The sequence below is a fragment of the Symsagittifera roscoffensis genome, chromosome 5 (assembly GCF_963678635.1).
Source record: "Symsagittifera roscoffensis chromosome 5, txSymRosc1.1, whole genome shotgun sequence".
Taxonomy (NCBI): Eukaryota; Metazoa; Xenacoelomorpha; order Acoela; family Convolutidae; genus Symsagittifera; species Symsagittifera roscoffensis.
The window spans coordinates 30,830,200-30,849,665 of record NC_087066.1 but is presented as its reverse complement, the minus strand read 5'-3'; the positions used below and the strand labels follow the sequence as shown (position 1 = coordinate 30,849,665).

Here is a 19,466-nt window from a genome sequence, read left to right as displayed (position 1 = left end):
TCGAATGTGAGGGGGATTTGATAAGTATTTGTCATAATTTTTTTTGAATTTCGGCTTAGTGGCCTCATATTGTTTCATTGGCGAGCAAATATAGTTTTGTGTGAGATTTGAGGGTGAGTGGGTCTTAAGAAAACTTTTTATCAGTCTTAAGTTTTGTTGCTGATTTTCTTGCTGATCTTAGGTGTTTTTGGCTTGTTAACGCTTGGTAAATTTTCTTCCCATGCTAATTTAAAATTGTGTAGTCTTAGCATGTTTTGTTTCAAAACTAGCCTTTTTCTTGGTAATTTTCGATATTTTTCGACATTTTTGTGGTTTTTTGCGACTTAGCGGCTTTTGCTTGTTTGTATCGTTTTGTAAATATTTATTAAGAGTCAATGAACTTAGTTTCGTGAAAAGTCCTAAATTGTGTTCCTTCTAATTTCGAAATTGCAATTTGATCATCCGATTTTCCTTGTGAAATACAAATTTTACCTATTGATCTAGTTTTCTTACATTGAGTTATTTTTTTATCAAAAAGTGTCCATATATTTCGCGCTATTAACGCGTAGGCGGAGAGTTCATCCGTCTAGGAAACCGATCCAAATTTGTTGAAGGAAACTTATTTGCTCTAATTGATTTATTACCAAGAGCGAAGTCTTCACTTTTCTACTTTATATGGCGTGTGGGGGGATGATTTTCATTAAAAATTTCAAAATTTAGAAAAAAAATTTCATTTTTTTATTTTTTAATGTTATTACTTAAAAGCCCTGAAGCCCTGAAACTTCCGACTGCCTTTTTTAAGGTTTATGGGGCAGTAATAACATTAAAAAGTTAAAGGTGAAAAAACAAAATGAAAATTTTTTTTTGAAATTTGAATTTTTTTAATGAAAACCATCCCCCCACAAGCCATCTAAAGTACTAAAGGATAGATTTCGCTCCTTGTAACAAATAAATTATGGCAAATAAGCTTCTTTCAACCAATTTGGAACAATATCTAAGGCGGATTAAATCTTCGGCGAAATATATCGCGCGTTAATTGTCCCAAATTGGCCAAAATGCCAATCTTTAAACCCCCATAACTTTACGAAAAAATATCACAGGTGAAATATCTTTACAAATTTAAGCTCAAGACAACAATAACTTTTGAATGATATCAAAAAATTCCATCAAAAATGGCTAGTTAAAAAGTCGAAATTTGTCTGAAGAAAAAAAAACCCACCCCGAGCACAAATATTCCGTTACTTTCGTATCGAAAGTCGGAACAAAAAGTGTAATAGAAGAAAAAAATGTACACTATTTATTCTATCTATATTTACTTCTTCTGATATTTACATTATCTTTTCTATATACCGGAACTCAGTATTAATCAAACTTTAAGTTCGCGTGCTATTTTCGTGACTAAATACGAAAAATAAAGACGTGTAATTGAAGAAAAAAGTACACTATCTATAAGTTCTTATAAGTTCTGACTAATCGGTTTTTTTTCTGCAATTTGGACATTCTTTTCATCGGAACATCCCCTTTCATGGATGCGAGTTTCTATTAAGTAGCCACAAACCGTCTGTACATAGAGTAGATTTTTTCTGACGTCAGAAGAAAAGTAGCAATTATTCTCAGAATTCCCATATAGTTGTAGTTGTGCAAAACTGAAATCAACTCGTAAGTCGTTGAAGAGTAAGTGAATATCATCTCGGTTATCAGTCCGTTTCCACCGAATGTCGACGACGTTTCTGAGTAAATGAGACGACCTAAAGGTCCCACAATTCCATTTTTATCGGCAAAATGCTTCTCAGAGAAAGTTGTCAGAGCTCTACGAACATAAAAAAAGAAAAGCCTGATTTTCTTAAACTTATTCAAAAAACAACTTCGTAATTACTTCGAATTAAAGCAGATTTTAGATCTTCACAAACTTATTGGACAGTTAAATTACCGTAATAATTCTGGCCTTGAGACAGTGAGAGCAATAATTGAAAGGTCTATTTCGAATTGTTTCCTTTTGAAGAACAAAATTACAACTAAAGCCAAACTGTGGGCAATATCGGTGACCTTGAACAGTTTAATTGGTCAAAACTATTGCAATTTAGGTTAATTGTTCCGACTTTCGTAACAAAAGTAACGGAATATTTATGCTCGGGGTGGGTTTTTTTTCTTCAGACAAGTTTCGACCTTTTAACTAGCCATTTTTGACGGCATTTTTTTATATCATTCGAAAGATATTGTTATACTGAGCTCAAATTTGTGGGACTAAAGTTATGTGGGTTTAAAGGTTGCCATTTTGGCCAATTTGGGACAATTAACGCGCGATATATTTCGCGCTATTAACGCGTAAGCGAGATTTAATCCGTCTTAGAAATCGTTCCAAATTGATTTAACGAAGCTTATTTGCCAAAAATGATGTGTTACAAGTAGCGAAATCTATCCTTTTGTACTTTATATGGCGTTTTTGTACTTTATATGGCGTGTGGGGTGATGATTTTTATTTAAAAATTTCAAATTTTAGAAAAAAAATTTCATTTTTTTATTTTTTAATGTTATTACTGCTCCATAAACCTGAATAGACGGTCGGAACATTCAGGGCTTCGCCCTGATACGGGCAGTCTTGTTAGGTTTTCGAAAACCGTATTAACGTATGAAAATCAGGAAAAAGCTAAAATTAGACGACAAAATGATTAGTTTTAGGCTAATTAACTTCGTTAAGATTCGTTGACTGAAAAGATGTTGCAATTTGCTATTAACTATATTTCAAAGATGAAACGTGGTCGAATATTTTTTGTTTAAAAAAAATAGGTTCACAAAAAAAATTAGCATATCAAAGATATGGCTTCTTGAATGTTCGTAGATATGCTGTTTCAGTTTGAAGGTCAAAATTATTTCGAAGATAAGTTGTAGTCGAAAAAGTTTGTTATAGAGAATTGCAAAAAGCTCGGACAGACACAGTTAATTAAAAAGAGCAACTGATTAGACATCAACCGAAACTAAAACTTAAAACAAGACTGCTCGTATCAGGGCGAAGCCCTGAATGTTCCGACTGCCTTTTAAGGTTTATGGAGCAGTACTAACATTAAACAATTCAATGAAATAAAACAAAAGAAAACTTTTTTCCTAAAATGTGAAATTTTTTATCGCCAATTCTATCATCGCCATATAAAGTACAAAAGGATAGATTTTGCTCCTTGTAACAAACCAATTATGGTAAATAAGCTTCTTTAACCAATTTGGAACGATTTCTAAGACGGATTAACTCTACGCTTACGCGTGAATAGCGCGAAATATATCGCGCGTTAACTGTTCCAAATTGGCAAAAATGGCAATCTTTAAACCCGCGTAACATTACGAAAAATGATCACAGGTAAAATATCTTTTCGAATTTGAGCTCAGGACAACAATACCTTTCGAATGATATAAAAAAAGTTCCGTCAAAAATGGCTAGTTGAAAAGTCGAAATTTGTCTGAAGAAAAAAAAACCCACCCCGAGCACAAATATTTCGTAACTTTCGTATCTAAAGTCGGAACAATAAGCATTGCGTCGAGTTCATAGAGCAGAGTTTGCTCAAAACAATAACCACGGCGGGCAATTGCAACCGAAGCATCGAATAGTAAACATTGAAACAGAAAAAATTATTACTCAGGGTGGCTCATGTTTCTCTGCAATTAGTTTCCAAATTTTGAATGATTTGATCATCTTCACTTCAGTTTCTTTGGGGGGGGGGGGGGTGGCCTAATCTGTTTCTTATTGTTGAAAATAACTTTAGATTTCGATGTTCGAACTAATTTTGCCAACTGTTTTATATAGAGAGTTGCAAAAAGTTCGGACAGACAGACTTAATTAAAAAGAGCAACTGTCTAGACATCAACGGAAATTAACACTGAAATAAACATAACGTCGAAAGTTAATAAAGCAGAGTTTTGCTCGAAAATTATAACCACGGCGGGCAATTGCATCCGAAGCGTCGAATAGTAAACCTTGAAACAGGAAAATTACTGCTCAGGGTGGCTATCGTTTTTCTGCGATTAGTTTCAAAATTTTAAATGATTTGATCATCTTCATTGCCGTTTGTTTTTTTGGTGCAGCCTAATCTGTTTTTTTTTTCTGTGTTTCGTTTTTTAACTAACTTTGCTAACTGTTCTATAGTAAAACCTGGATGTTCATTGCAGTATTTAAAAATTAGGCTAGCATAATCTTCGGATATCCGAAGATCTCGCATCTTGAATTTGGCCTGACAAAAAATTCAAGGTTGTTCGTCTTCAGATTTTGCATGCAAAAAAACGTCAAAAAGCACTGATTGCTCACTTTAATTAATTCTGTCTGTCCGAACTTTTTGCTACTAATTATAGTAAAAACTGGATGTTCATCGCAGTATTTAAAAAAATAAGCTAGCATAATCATCGATAATTGGCGATCGAAAAGAACTGATTGCTCATTTAATTAAATCTGTCTGTCCGAACTTTGTGCTATTGATAGTTGCAAAAAGTTCGGACAGACAGAAACGATTAAAAAGAGCAATCTGCCAATTTTGAACAAATTTTGCATTCAAATATGAATTTTTGCTGACATTGAGACATTCTTTTCTGTCTGAAAAATTCGTTTTTGCATGCAAAAGTTGTCTGAAAAAGTTAATTTGCTCTTTTTAATTATTTTTGTCTGTCCGAACCTTTTTCTACTAATTATACTAATTATATAATTAGTAGCAAAAGCTGGAACAGATACAAATAATAAGAAAGAGCAATCTGCTAGTTTTGAGCAACTTTTGCAAAGAAGTTCGGAATTTTACGTGACCTTGAGACATATTTCGGTCTGAAAAATTAGCTTTAGTGTGCAAAACTTCTGAAATAGGTCATTTTTTCTTTTTAATTAATCTTGTCTGTTCCAACATTTTGCAACTTTCTATAACAGTTATAGACACAGAAATGCATGAGCATAGCAACGATATGGCTGAAAAACATCCAGAAGGTTTATAGATTTGCTGAAACACCCCCAGTTTATGCTTTATAAATTCAAACAAATACCACAAAACTTTGGTCTTGTGGCTAGTTCCAGGTTTTAGCGGGTAATTTCAAAATGACTCAACAAATAGCTAATACCTGTGTCCACCTGACACCAAGTCGTTCGGTCTGTCTTCAAACAGTTGTGCGTAAAACAGATATTGTTCTATAGCCTCTTCACGGTCGTTTAGCAAAAACAGATCTACAAGTTCCTCCCAAGTTACTGGAACCGTTATATGCTGAATGAAAACAACATTTTCAGTTGTGCAAGTTAAATTGAGATAATCAGCTCGGGCTTGACTTCTTGCGTTCAGAATCATAGTTACATGCCTGTAGAAAATGAGCATGGACCCATTAATGTGCTCGTATGGATGAGGAATGGTGATATTTTTTGCGAAACATTGTTCGTTAAAACTGCTGTTTTTGAAAGATATTATTCGACATTCACAATATTTCAGAAGCGGAACAGATAAATTGGTACACAAATCAAAAGCTCGTATGGTCACAATGCTCTCCTGGTAGATTTGATTCGGTATTTCCAAAAATTGAATTGACGAACTTATAACTTTTGCTTTTTGAATAACAGCTATAATATCTTGAACAAAAATTAGAACTAGAAGTGAGCCAAAAAATACAACAAAGAAGTAACCTGCAATTTTCTTCATTTTTTATAAAAAGTATTTAAAACGAAGTGCAAATTAACGAACATATAATTCGATTTGATCCAATATTTAATTTTCAAATTGGCAGATGGATTTTCAAAAGAGATTTGTGGATTTATTTCATGACCACGTTGGAAAAAAATAAAAGCAAATTATCTTTTATTTTTTGAACCTGCAGTTGATGCAAATTATTCATTAATGGCAGTTATATTTCTCACTTTTGTTTTCCCATTCTACTTAAGCTGCGAAGAATCCGCTACGGACATGAGGACAGAACTTTTATTAAAATCTTCACATTAAAAATTTTCGGCTATCATACGACACGTTTTTTCAATCGGGAGAGCAGAAGCAAGCCTCTAAAGCTATCTTTTTAAACAGGAAGGATCAAGCCTCTAAAGCTATGTATTTTTAAATTGCAATCTTGAAACATAAAGTTATCATCAAAACAGTTTAAAACCGTTTTTTTTTCAAAAACTTTTGAAAAAAATTACCGCAAACCCACAAGTCTCTATTTATCCAGCATAGGAGACTTGAACATTTATGACTGGTCTGTATAACAAAAAAAAAACATTTGTTATAGACAGCAAAACAAAGATGACTTCTTTGAGCATAAGTCTTTTTTAAGTGTTCAAGGAAATTTTTTTCAGCGATTTGCTCTATTCTTCTTTTTGCAAGTTGGTTTTAGAATCAATTTGAACGGAAAATCAGTTTTTTGACCAAGTTCAAGCTGGAGAGAGCTTGAAAATTATTATCTGCCAAAAATAGTGTGTTGTACTTGTTGTGTTTTTGTGCAGCCGGGGGTAACCAGAGTAGGTGGGATGGGTCAGCCTCGCTCAACTCCTCGATAGTGTTCACATCCTACGTCTCCTCCCTCTACTTCACCATGAGCAGCATGACCTCCATCGGGTTCGGAAACATAGCCGGCAACACCAACTCGGAGAAGATATTCTGCATCATACTCATGTTCGTCGGGTCTCTCCTGTACGCTACCATATTTGGTAATGTCACCACCATGTTCCAGCAGATGAGCTCACAGTCCACAAGGTCAGAACAAACTGGAGCAGATTTTAAACAATTTATTATTTATTTGTTATCATTAATCATTATTCATTTGTTATCAACACAATTAGAGGAAACTAGTAATTGAACCGGGAAAATAGGAATGGTCAAATTGAGAAGCAAGCGAAATTTTCCATGGAACGCACACCCGCTCCGATATCCAAAAAAAAGACCTCGCTCATATATGAAATTTTGAAAATGAGGCTAATGACGTTAAAAGTTCCAAAAAGCGTTACGAGTTGTGCCTTGTAAAGTTGTCTTTTTGCTAATGAATAGCGTTTTAGTCTTGCTTTGGCTCGGAACAATGTCCCTAATTCAGGTACCACGAGATGTTGAATGACATTCGCGAGTTCATGAAGTTGTACCAGGTGCCCAAGGATCTGGCAGAGAGAGTCATGGACTATGTAGTGTCCACCTGGGCCATGACCAAAGGAGTCAACACCGACAAAGTCAGTTCGAGACCCGCTTGGGCCGATTGCTTTTTTTAATATAATTTTACTATTTTGTTTATCTAGAAATAACAGTAGGACAAAAAAACGATCTGCCAGGTCAAAAACTGAAAGAACTCTAGTGTTTCACCTAATTTTCTCAAAAATTGAATTGATAATTTTATAGTTTAGGCCAATTTTTTTCCATAACCTCAGCAAACAATCCTTATTTTCAAAAAATGTTGCCTCTAAAATACAACTTGATTGATTTGGTGTGCAGGTGATGAATTACACACCCAAAGACATGCGAGCAGACCTGAGTATCCACCTGAACAGACACATTCTGCGGGAGCACCCCGCCTTCCGCCTGGCCTCGGAGGGGTGTCTGCGGGCACTGGCCATCAACTTCGAGATGCACCACAGTGCCCCGGGCGACCTCCTGTTCCACACTGGGGAGAGCATAGAGGAACTGTGCTTCATTGCCAGTGGGTCACTAGAAGTCATACAAGACGATGAGGTCGTGGCCATACTGGGTTAGTCCTGTAGCATAAATTCAGTCTTTTTCAATTCACTCCAAGACTCCTGGAATTCGCACGAAGTTCCCTGAAAATTGACGTCACCAAAAAAATTCAAATTGGATTTTAAAGTCAACTAAAATTTCTATTTATTGTCTAATAGACGCTCTTCTTTTCTCGCAGGCTCCTAATAAAAGTTTTTCGAAAACTATTCATAAGCTTCTGGTATAAGCTATTCATAAACTTCGTTTGACGTTGGTTCAAATTGGCTACAGATTTTGAATTGAGCTACTAAATATTTTTGAGCATCGATTGTAACTTTGCAGGCAAAGGGGATGTGATTGGGGACAAGTTCTGGCTGGAGTCGAATGTGGGCCAGAGTGCTGTGAATGTGCGGGCTCTCACCTACACTGATCTGCACATCATATCCAGGGAGGCACTGGTCGAGATCCTCCGCTTCTATGAGTCATTCGCTACCTCTTTCTCCCGCAACCTAGTGCTCGCATTCAACCTCAGACACAGGGTAGGTAACAGAAGTCCCCCCTCATGTGCGAAGGACCGAATGCACGAAAACTTTATCCGACAACATTTTGCTTTTTCATTTACATTTTTGAACTTGAATGCAATTTAAATGCATTTGCTGGCCACAAGCCCAGTTCACATTCTGAATTAAAGTGCGCGGTATATTAATCTTAAAAAGTGGCGCGCGTGCACGAAAAATTTTTGAGTGCTGCTAACGAAGTGAATTATCACTTATTTAGTTTGAGATGTTCTTTTGGTTCCAAGTTTTAAAGAAAGTTACGGAATACCTGTTTTGGTTAACTTTTTAGTTCATACCAATTTCGAAACTTCTTATTAGAGTTTTTAGCAAGTTTTGGGTTTCCATAGATTTTATCTATGAGGTTGAAAGGCTAACTCTTACTTTTGCGCGTCGAATTATCTCGCGCTCAAAGTTGTTTCATATTGGGGCAAGCTAATTGTGATTATAATTTTCGACACGACTCGAGTATACCACATCGTATTGGTTTTTGGCTGTCAAAAAATTAAAATATATCAGGTTTTCTTCACCAATTTACCTGAAGTTATTCGAGACTATTGAGAAGACAAAGGAAACATTCAGAGCTTTGCTGAAGATAAAGCTTATTTGACTTTGATGGGTGGATGTTTTCTATGAAATTGGAAATAGTCTTTTAAATAACTAGTTAACCTGATTTTGATATAAAAACCCTCGCGTTAAAATATTTTAGCTCAGATGGATATCCTTTTCAAAATTAAAACCAAAAATTAAGTGTATTTATTGAAAACTTGCTCATTAAATGAAAAAAATTCTTAGCTTGCTTTTTTGAATATCAGCAATAGAGAAAATGGTCCTTTTCATCGCTTAGGACAGAATAAAAATATTTTTCGCCTGAACTATTTTCTCACAAGATCTAGCAGACTGTATCAAAAACGCCCCTAAAAAATTATTGCCGTCATTTTTTTAACCAAATAACGTACAGCTATTTGTCAAAACTGACACTCAAGATTTAGATTCGGGACCGGAAAAAATCATGTTTTCTCAACTTGGCTTTGTTTTATCAAAAAAAAAAATTCAAACAGATTGGTTCGCGACCATGATCATCCCTAATTCAGCAGTATAATTTAACAGTGTAAGCAACTCTACCAAATCATAAACAAAACTCATATCAGGGGGAAGCCGTGAGTGTTCCGACTGCGTTTTAACTTCTATGGAGTAATTAAATTGAAATAAATGATGAAATTTTCAAAACTTGGTACAATTTCTAACCCGGATTAGATCTCCGCTCACATGTTTAAAGCACGAGATATATCGCGCGTTTTTGTCCAAAATTGATCAAACTGACCATCTCTTAACCTCTATACTTTTAGGAAAAGTTATCACAGTCAATTCTATTTTAATTGAACTGAGGACAACAGTATTTTTCGAATGGTATAAAACAATTGTCAAAATTGCTATTTAAAAGTCGAATTTTGTCTTGAGAAAAAAAACGCTCAGGGCACAAATATTCTGTCATTTTCTTCGAAAGTCGTAATAATAGCTCATTGAGAGCTACAGCAAAACATAATTGATAACTCATTGCAGCCATACACACTGATTTTTCTTGAATGAAATTAGACACAAACCAGCTACAAAACCACGAATTGATTTTGGTGCCCAGGTCGCTGCCTACTATATCGAGTTTTTTTCCGACTTTCGTTACAAAAGTAACGGAATATTTATGCTCGGGGTGGGTTTTTTCTTCAGACAAGTTTCGACTTTTTAACTAGATATTTTTGACAAAATTTTTTAATATCATTCAGTAATTTTTGTTGTCTTGAGCTTAAATTTGAAAAGATATTTTACCGGTGATCATTTTTCGTATAGATATGGGGGTTTAACGATTGGCATTTTGGACATTTAACGCGCGATATATTTCTCGCGATAAACGCGTAAGCGGAGATTAAATCCGTCTTTGAAATCGTTACAGATTGGTCGAAGGAAGCTTATTTGCCATAGTTGGTTTGTTACTAGGAGCAAAATCTATCACGTTGTACTTTATATGGCATGTGGGGGGATGATTTCCACAAAAAAGCTGAAATTTGAACAGCGTGAAAAAAAACATATTCAGAGCACAGTTGTTTGGCATTGTTAGTATTTAAAAAAATGGCATTTTTGTCTTGCAAACGCGTGAATTAGCTTGAAATATCCAACTGCACAATTGTTTTATAAAATTCATTTGGTTCTTTTTTTCTGAAGGAGTTTTCCAGATAAAATATATATAAAATTAATGATTTCCAAAAGATTTTATAATATTCGAATTAATGCTTTATAAAAAATATTTTGATACGCAACGGCATTATACAGTCTTTTTGTTTTTGCGAAATTTTGTCTTAGGCAAGTTTTGGTAGCCTTTGCTTTTCACCCCACATGCCAGTTTTGCAAAAAAAATAATGATCAAATTTTGTTTCATTACTGACATCTAAGCTAATTTGTGTTCTGTCTAAGTTACTGCATGTCACCCAGTTAAAGGACATCCTTCGAAAAAAAGACATCAACCAACCAATTCTTGTCATTCGCAGCCTTTTCAGATTCATTTGAATATTAATTCATGAATAGTGTTGCCATTTTCTATTGATACGAAAATAGTTTTTAATCGTGTTAGTTTTGCTAACAAGAAGCTGAAACTTTGTTTATTAGAATCTGATTTAAACAGGGGAGGATTTTGGGGGGGGGGGGGAGCTTTGGGTGGGAGGATTTAGGGGGGGGGGGGGGGATTGGCTTTGGGTCTTCCTTTGTACTATTTTGAGATATCCTTTTTTGGTGACATTTCCTAAAATTTTTCTAAAGGCCCCTTCGGTGCCAATAAAAACTAATTTCGAGGGGGAAACGCGCGACAAAAAAAAAACGCGTTTTTTGGTCAAAATTTTCAAAAAGTGCCTGAAAACGCTTTTTTTGCCTGTATTTCAAAACTTTGCCTGCGGCGCAGAAAATTTTACCAAAACGGTCTTTTTACCGCTTTGAGAGAACTCGGAAAATCAATTTGGTCGACCTAAAAAAAGGTGGACAAAATTAAAAAAAAAATTTTGAAAATCCGCCCCCCCCCCCTCAAGAAAATCCTAGATCTGCCCCTGGGTTTAAAGAATTCAATAAATCTTTTTCAGCTCAAATCTTTTTTGCTCGAATCTTTTTAGCTCAATTAGCTCAAATCTGTTTTTTTTTTTCACAAAAAAAAACCTTTTTGAATCATTTTGTTAAGATTCATTGTCAAAAAGACGTCAAACTGTTTTCAATGGCGTTTTAGAATTTGAGGCTTTTTAGTCTGATTAAACATTTTTTTAATCATTTGATTGCGGACTTGAGTACTAATACATGTCAATCAAACGAATCTGCTTCAAGCAGTCTTTATCTTTTGTTGTTGCCTTTTTACTTGTTTTGAGCTAATATGATTAGGTTTACCGTCTAATTTTACATGTTTCTTAGTTTTTTTATTGACTGAAATTAAAAACGCGTGGGTTTGAACTCATGCAGACGCCATTAGTTTATTTTGCTTTTTTTTAAAGTTTCATTCATGCGCAGAATCAGAAAATTAATTCATAATCGAATATTGCATAAATTAGAACACCCAACAGCTTTTTAAACCTAATTTACTCATGCAGTGCGTAGAATTGCCCAAAAGTATTCACATTGTTTAAAGGAACAGCAAATATCCAAAATTTCGAAAAACTGAAAAAGAAGAGTAGGTCTTAACGATGGGCACAGATCTAACATCCCTAAAGGACAGAAGCTAAACATGCCCGGTTTCGATCCATGTCTACAGAGCAGAATGTATTTATGCGGTCTGTTTCTGATTGCAGGTTCGCTTCAAGACTATTGCAGATCTTCGCAAGGAGCAGGAGATGGCGGCTAGGAAGGAGACGGCGGTGGATCTACCCGCGGACCACCCCGTGAGGAAGTTGTTCTCCCGATTCAGGGGCAAGGTGCCCAATGAGGACTCCATCAACATCTTGCCCTCGGCCACTCCCTCCCCCACCCCAACCTCTGCCTCAGATGTAGGGGGTCATGGACATACATCGTCTGAGAGACATATTCCAAAGCAGAATGGTACCTGTTTTCTGTTCAAACTGAATGTTTTCAGCAATCACAAATATGAAATTTTCATCTTGGCTTTAAGGAGCTCTAATTCAATTGATTGGCTCAAACAAAAAACAGGAATTTCCAAATGAAAAAGGAAACAATTATAATACAAATCTGTTGAATCAAAAATTGGCTCAAACTGAAATGTTTATGTGAAAAAGAAGTTTTGAGTTGATTAATTTTTACTCTGTGTTTTCTATTCAACAGGTGCGCTTCCTTCCGTTAACCACAAAATAAGCGATTCCAGACGACCCTCGCTGGCATCAGCTCTCAAGAAGAGGGACAACAAGAGCCACTCCATAGGCCACAGTTCACACCTCCTCACAGCCAGCAACAACAGCAGCATTTTCAAGGTCATTCCTTCGCAGAGGAAAATCAGCGGCAGCAAACTCCACGCCGAGGAAAACTCCTCCCCTGTAAACCACTTGTCAAAAAATAAGAAGAAAAGTATGTGGGATAAAATTGCGAACAAACGTGAAAGCTCTTTGGACACTGATGACGAAAAAAGTGCAACCTTAACCAAATCTGGAAACGCAGGAAAAGTAGCCTCAAGTTCGGGACAAAAAACAGTGCGAATAGGCGGCGAAGAAGAAATTTCAGCTGAAATTATCACTTACAACCCACGTAATTTACAAGAAAAGTTGAAATCGTTCGGCGAATGTGATCCTTTGGTTAAAAGCTTACTAGACATTAGATCAGATATGATTATGGAGGCATTGTCGATGCAAACTAAGCTAAAGAAGCTAGATGACCAAATTATGCAAGTTGCCGACAATATCAGGAGCGCCAAACGACAACTGCGCGTCAATTTGAATCTCGGCCAAAGTCAAAAACCGAACGAAACAATAACGGCACAAGCAACGGTCGAAAGCGCGCCCGACGGTGATGAAGTCTTATTGTCCCGTGATTCCATTGTTCCAAATGAAGTTCTGAACCAATCAAAGTCGAGTAATCTGTCACAAGATTCGTCATCATCCGAACGCAAGTCAGCCAAAAAAGTTCTTGTCAAGCAAAAAGTCGAAACCGAAAGTCCAAAAGTTCCGAGAGCTTCCGACCAGAATGACCAGGTTGAAAATGGGGACGAAACATGGCATGGCACGGGATCGAACCGCCCTCCAGAGCCTATGAAGCCAGTTCAGCTCTCGATTCCACAAGATACGCTTTCAGGCTCGAGCCAACATGAAACCGAAGACCAATTTGAGGATCGAAAGTTCGGCGACGTCATTTTCACGCCTAGTGAATTGCGACCAGCAACTGAGTCGGGTGAAAACCCGAGCAGAGTCAACGAACCTAGAACCGACTCGCCTTCCAATCTTTTTTCAATTGAAGAGACTTCTTTCAGTTTTATAGACGTCGAGGAAAAGCCAGTCACATTATCCAAAATTCCGGAGTTTTAAGCTATAAGCGACAGATTTGCTAACATTTTCACTTTGTAAATGATCATAGTAACATAAATCAATCATTTTTATTGGAAGTTTATTTTGTCTATAAATCAGCAATAAAACAATTCATAATTTTTTATCGCGTTATTTCCAATGCTAGTAAAATAGATAGATCAAAAATCTTTGAAAAGAAATGTTTTCAAGCGCCAATAGATGTGTTGAGATTAGTCTGACCGCTATTTTTTTCAAAGTTTTTTTTTCGGATTATTGGTTTATCTGCGTCATGTACTAAATTCTTGTACAGATTTATCGACTGCCTCCGTAAAACACTAGACCCAGTGAGAATACTCTACTCATGTGCAACAAGGTGTTCGATGTTTTGTACAGATGGATAAAGAGACCGTTAAAATGAAGCAAAATACCCCAAGCAGGCGTTTTTTGGTTACTTAATGAATGTTTATGACAAAAATACTACAAATTTTCAGTACCATCAAGAGTTCTAAGTAAGGTAATTTGAAAAGTTTCAGAACGAACTTTCATTACTACATTAATTACTTCAGAAAACACGGTTATTCATTCCATTGAAAACTTTTTGTGCGGACTTCGAAAAAAAAATTTGCGCACGGGAGTGTTGTTTTTCCTCAGACGGAATTTCAACTTCTTCAATAAGCGTTTTTGAATAAAGTTTTTCATGCCATTTACAAAAAAAATTGACGCTTTTAGGTCATACGAAGCCCGAAGATATTCTATTCTAGCTTATGCTCCAGCAGTAGCCAGCCATTTGGTGCCCATCTAAGTCTAAAAGGTCAGAAAGAGACCCACAGGGTACCCTGCGAAAACTCCGCTCAACAAGAATCTCCTCCAATCGAGATTCCACAAGAGTCACTGTTGTCTACCAGGGCATCCAATAGGAGTAAGAGACAAGGTTTTTCGGAAGCCCAATCAGACATGCAGTGAAGATGGTAGAGGACCAATTGGTACCAGGAGAATTATCTCAGCCTGTCTCGCCAAAGCTGGCTTGCGAATCCTTGGCGTTCGCAAAAGACGGAAATTCAACTGTGAAATGAGCCATCACCAAGCCAAAACAAATGCAAAAGCAAGGAAGAAAGGAGACAAAACAGAAAATTAATTTCTGAACTTACACTAATTTTGACAATAAGTACCCTGTTTAAATGTTTGAAATTCCAAAGGGAGTATCATACGATACAGACCGCATTCTAGGTCATCGGTTGATCTATGTTTACAGCCTGAGATATCCCTAGAAGTACTGAACTAAACTAAGTTAAGACTTTCCATAACAAAAGTTGTATATAGAAATTGTATAGAAATTGGATTTTGAAGTAGTTACAAATTGGTTAAATAAATAAATGATAATATCAACCGTAATCTTTCAACCGCTAAGGCGAGAGAGTGAGATCGTGTCAAGCTAAACCGTGAATCCGTCACTATCATTGACAGGTGTCATTTAGCAGTGGTAACTTGGACTGCAAGATTAGCACAGTGACCATAAATACAATACTAAAATAACATGGTTTTGAGGAACTATCGGTGCTCGGTTCATCCTACTTTGAAAGTTTTTCTTCGATTGGATGGACATAGTGGGCTCTTGTTTCACCTGGAAAAATTTTTGATTCGAATTCTCACCTCCGAATCTGTTTTGCCTTTGCAACACGTTAGCCGTAGCGTATCCTTTTTCGTGTAGTAGCGCTGCTTTTAGGGTGTCATCAACGGTGTTGCCTGGTCTAATGCAAAAATCTTGGCAATAAAAATATCACGTATTACTTCCTTTTCAAGAATTTAAATTCAACCGCATTTTGCCGCTTGCCCGGATAATCGAAGATACAAAACTTCTGCGCGTTGTAAAGTTGCATTCTTTCTACAATAAAGTTTTTCTCTCTCCTGAAAAGTAACTCGCACAAGTTAAAAAAAATTTGAAATTTATTGTTTTCAGGTTTGTGTGGGAATTTGCTGTGCTGGAGAAATATTTTCTTCCTTTCGGCTCCGGGGGTAAAAAGAGCCTGAATTTACCCGGTTATCCGCTTTGTGGTAATACAGGATTGAGCCGATTTTGGTCCTTGTCTTCTCCTTTCAGAATTTCTCTCCGTGACTTCTGCGTTTCGTGCTGTTCTATTATTCGATTTTTGTATTCGTTTCTTCCGGTGTTTCTGAAGCTTGTATTTATTCTGTATTTGGTGGTAGATCATCAAAAACAGGATCTGGATCTGATAGTAGAACGTTAGCGTCACAACCTTCTGTGAGAGATTTTGCCAGATATAACTGGCCTATCCATGTTCCCCACGGAAACGGGGGTTCTGCAAATACTTTTACCCAGAATACAGGTTCTCCCAATAATACAGGTTATCAGATTGTTTACTGATGGCTGCGCCATGAGATATCCCTAGAAGTACTGAACCAAACTAAGTTAATACTCTCTATAAAAATATCAAATTGTATAAAAAAACTGGATATTGAATTAGTTACAAAATGGTTTAATAATTAATTGATATTATCAGCCGTAATCTTTCAACCGCTCAGACGAGAGAGTGAGGGCGTGTCAAGCTAAACCGTGAATCATTCACAATCATTGACAGGTGTCAATTAGCAGTGGTAATTTAGACTGCAAGATTAGCACCGTGACCTTGAATACGGATACTACGCCGTATGTATAACACAGACTACGGTATTGCTGCGTATTGACTGGTCACAGTCTATGCGCTTTTGTCACGTTTACAAAACTCATAACAAAACTATACATCAGTAAATTTAATCGTGAATATGTCAAAGGATATCAATCTTAGTTTCGACTCAATAAACAATTTCAAATTGAATATGAAAAAGATTGGTCAGAAAGTTTTGAGTTGTTTAATGAATCGAAACTAAGAATGAAATGCCTGACTTATTTACGATGAACTTTATTTATAAAAAGTTATTTTTATGATTTTCAGCTTAGACTTTGACGTGACTTCTCAATTGTTATCATTTTTTGTATATTTAGGGCGGTTTTTTTAGTTAAGTCCAGACGTTGTTTGAGAAAAAAGTAGAGTTGTTTACGCCCAAAATTACCTCAAAATATTACAATTTGAAAAGAAAATTTTGTCTTTTTTACTCAATTTCAGAGAGTTTCTTTAAATTTTATCGTTTTTTTTCCGGAATTTTCTGCAATGCCTTGTATTGACTTGTCACCTTCTCAAAAGTCATTCATTGTATCAACCAAAACTCTGATAAAAATCCGGTGATTTTTTAATCATGAGTTGGAATTTGCCACCGTTTCAATTTTTTTTTGAAAAATTTTTCGCACCAAGAGTTTCCTCCGGGAGTGCAAATATTTACGGAGACCGCGTCAGCGCAATGTAATCGGGACCTGTAAACACTCGAAAAACTTGACTAAATCGGCCAACTTGGGCCAATTAACGAGCGATTTTTTTGTCCTATTCACGTCTTAGCGGCGCTTTAATCCGTCTAAGAAATCGTTCCGATCAATTTTTCTGTGGCAATTTATATGGAACTTTCAGTTAAAATGCTTATATGGTATGGTAATTTACACAGCACGTGGGTGAAATATTTTTGGAGATTAATTTTAAAAATTCAATGTTTTCTTTTTTAAATTTTTTTAGTTAATAAATTTCCTAAGAATAAGAATATGTTGGGTTGATAACTCTCATGCGTTATATTTTCCCCGTTTGAGATATCAACAAAAAAATGCTCTTCATACAATTTCCTACACAAAATTTATAGATAATATGCTTATCAAGCAATTTTCATATTTAAAAATTGTATAATAAGCAGTTTTTTTCAATGGTATTGTTTTGAAATTTACTTTAGTTTGGTTCGGAATTCAAAAATTACTAATTAGTGTCAGTTTCTCTAATCTTTTAACTCGAGCAAATGAGAGCATATTCGGCATCAAAACAAAATTTTGAACAAAAAAAAATTTCATGAAACAGTTTTGTCTATGAAAATTGTATGATATGCACTTTTCCCAAAAAAGAAACAAAATTTTGTTGCAATTTATTATTTATCATTTTTTTGATAGCAAACTTGTATTTTTGTTCAATTAAACTTTTGCGAAAATTCGTGTTATAATTTCGTTATATTTTGTGTCTATAACAAAAATTGGTTGAGTTTTCTACTCAAAACTTTTGAAAAATACAAGCAAGTACTTTTTTCAAATTGTAAAATAAACATAAATTTGTAGAACAAAAATATACTTTTTCTCAACCACCAAAACTTTCTAAGTAAAAATTTTCAGCCATATAAATAAAGAGGCCTCGTTTTATATATAACTCTAACTGACAATACACATGGTGAATTTGCCAAATGCAGTTTACCTGCGCAGTAACTGCCACTAGCAACCTGGTTTTCTTTTGATAGAAAACTATAATTATTGTGTTTTTGGATAAAAACACATAATTTTGATTTAATTTTTAATGCACATTTTTATTTAAGGAAATATGCCTATCATACAATTTCACAGAGTGTGGAAGGTATTTTCATAATACAATTTCACAGCTTTTGTTGTGGAAATATTGGAAAGTTGAAGTTTGATTCTGTTCTGTCATCACATTATGCGACTGCTAGCTGCGCCATGAGATATTACTAGAAACACTGAACTAAAACAAGTAAAAACTTTCCATAACAAAAGTAAATTGAATATAGTAATTGGACATTTAATTAAATACAAATGGGTTTAATAAATAAATGATAGGTATCAACGTAACCTTTCAACCGCTAAGGCGAGAGAGTGAGAGCGTGTCAAGCCAAACCGTGAATCATTCACTATCATCGACAGGTGTCAATTAGCAGTGGTAACTTAGACTGCAAGATTAGCACCATGACCCCGAATACGGACACTACGCCGTATGTATGACACAGACTACGGTATTGCTGCTAACTGACCGGTCACAGTCTTTGCAACTTTGTCAGGTTTACAAGCTCCTAATTAAACTTTTCGTTAATAAAATTAAATGTGAATAAGTCAAAGGATATCAATCTTCGTTTCGACTCAAAAAACAAATTCAAATCAAAAATGAGAAAAAGTAGTATGAAAAAAAGTAATGTTTTCTCTTTTTTCAAATCGTAAGGTAAACATAAATTTGTAGAATAAATGATATAATTTTTCTCAGCCACCAAAACTTTCAAAGTAAAAGTTTTTCAGTCATATAGTTAAAGTTACCTTTTTTAAATAACTCTAACTGAGAATGTTATAATTAGTTGCATGGTAAATTCGCCAAATGCAGTTTATCTGCGCGGTAACTGCCACTAACACTCTGGTTTTCTTTTGATAGAAAACTTTGGTTTTTGTGTTTTTGAATAAAAACACAAAGTTTTGAATCAATTTTTTTGCACAATTTTAATTAAAGAAAAAAGGCCTGTCATACAGTTTCACAGAGTGTGGAAAAGATATTCATAATACAATTTCACAGCTTACATATCGATTTTGCTACTTTCACACAGTTTTTGTGATGAAAATATTGGCACGGTGATCTTAATTCCAGAGTGTGGCAAAAAACCTTGTTATAAAACTTCATAATTGAGAAAATGATTATCTGGCTATTTTCATACATTTTTCCGTTGGTCTATGAAATTGTATGAAATTGTTTTACTGACTTTTTTTCGTAGTATGAAATTGTAGGACAAGTATTTTTCGACAACTCCCTTCGTTCTTTTTTTTACGCCTGAGCGGCTTTAAATGCACGCAATAAATCGCTTCTGTTTGATTTGAGGCGAAACTTTTAGAACTGTAAACAGGTTGCTAGATGCTAACTAAAACATTTTTTTTTACACAGTATGCGAGGGGGGATTTTTTTATTCTGAAAAAATTCAAT

At 35.4% G+C, this 19,466-nt stretch overlaps 1 protein-coding gene across 6 annotated transcripts in view; it reads left to right on the top strand.

Moving 5' to 3' along the window:
• LOC134846925 (potassium voltage-gated channel subfamily H member 1-like) overlaps positions 1 to 13,835 on the top strand; it is a 60,656-nt gene extending 46,821 nt beyond the window's left edge. For all 6 annotated transcript variants that reach the window (XM_063864367.1, XM_063864366.1, XM_063864365.1 and 3 more), the window contains 6 exons: positions 6,419 to 6,668; positions 7,003 to 7,132; positions 7,392 to 7,644; positions 7,953 to 8,149; positions 11,980 to 12,226; positions 12,467 to 13,835. In XM_063864367.1, coding sequence (XP_063720437.1) covers positions 6,419 to 6,668; positions 7,003 to 7,132; positions 7,392 to 7,644; positions 7,953 to 8,149; positions 11,980 to 12,226; positions 12,467 to 13,656 — 2,267 coding nt within the window. In that variant the 3' untranslated portion in view covers positions 13,657 to 13,835. The remainder of the gene's footprint in view (positions 1 to 6,418; positions 6,669 to 7,002; positions 7,133 to 7,391; positions 7,645 to 7,952; positions 8,150 to 11,979; positions 12,227 to 12,466) is intronic.
• Positions 13,836 to 19,466: the final 5,631 nt, after the last annotated feature.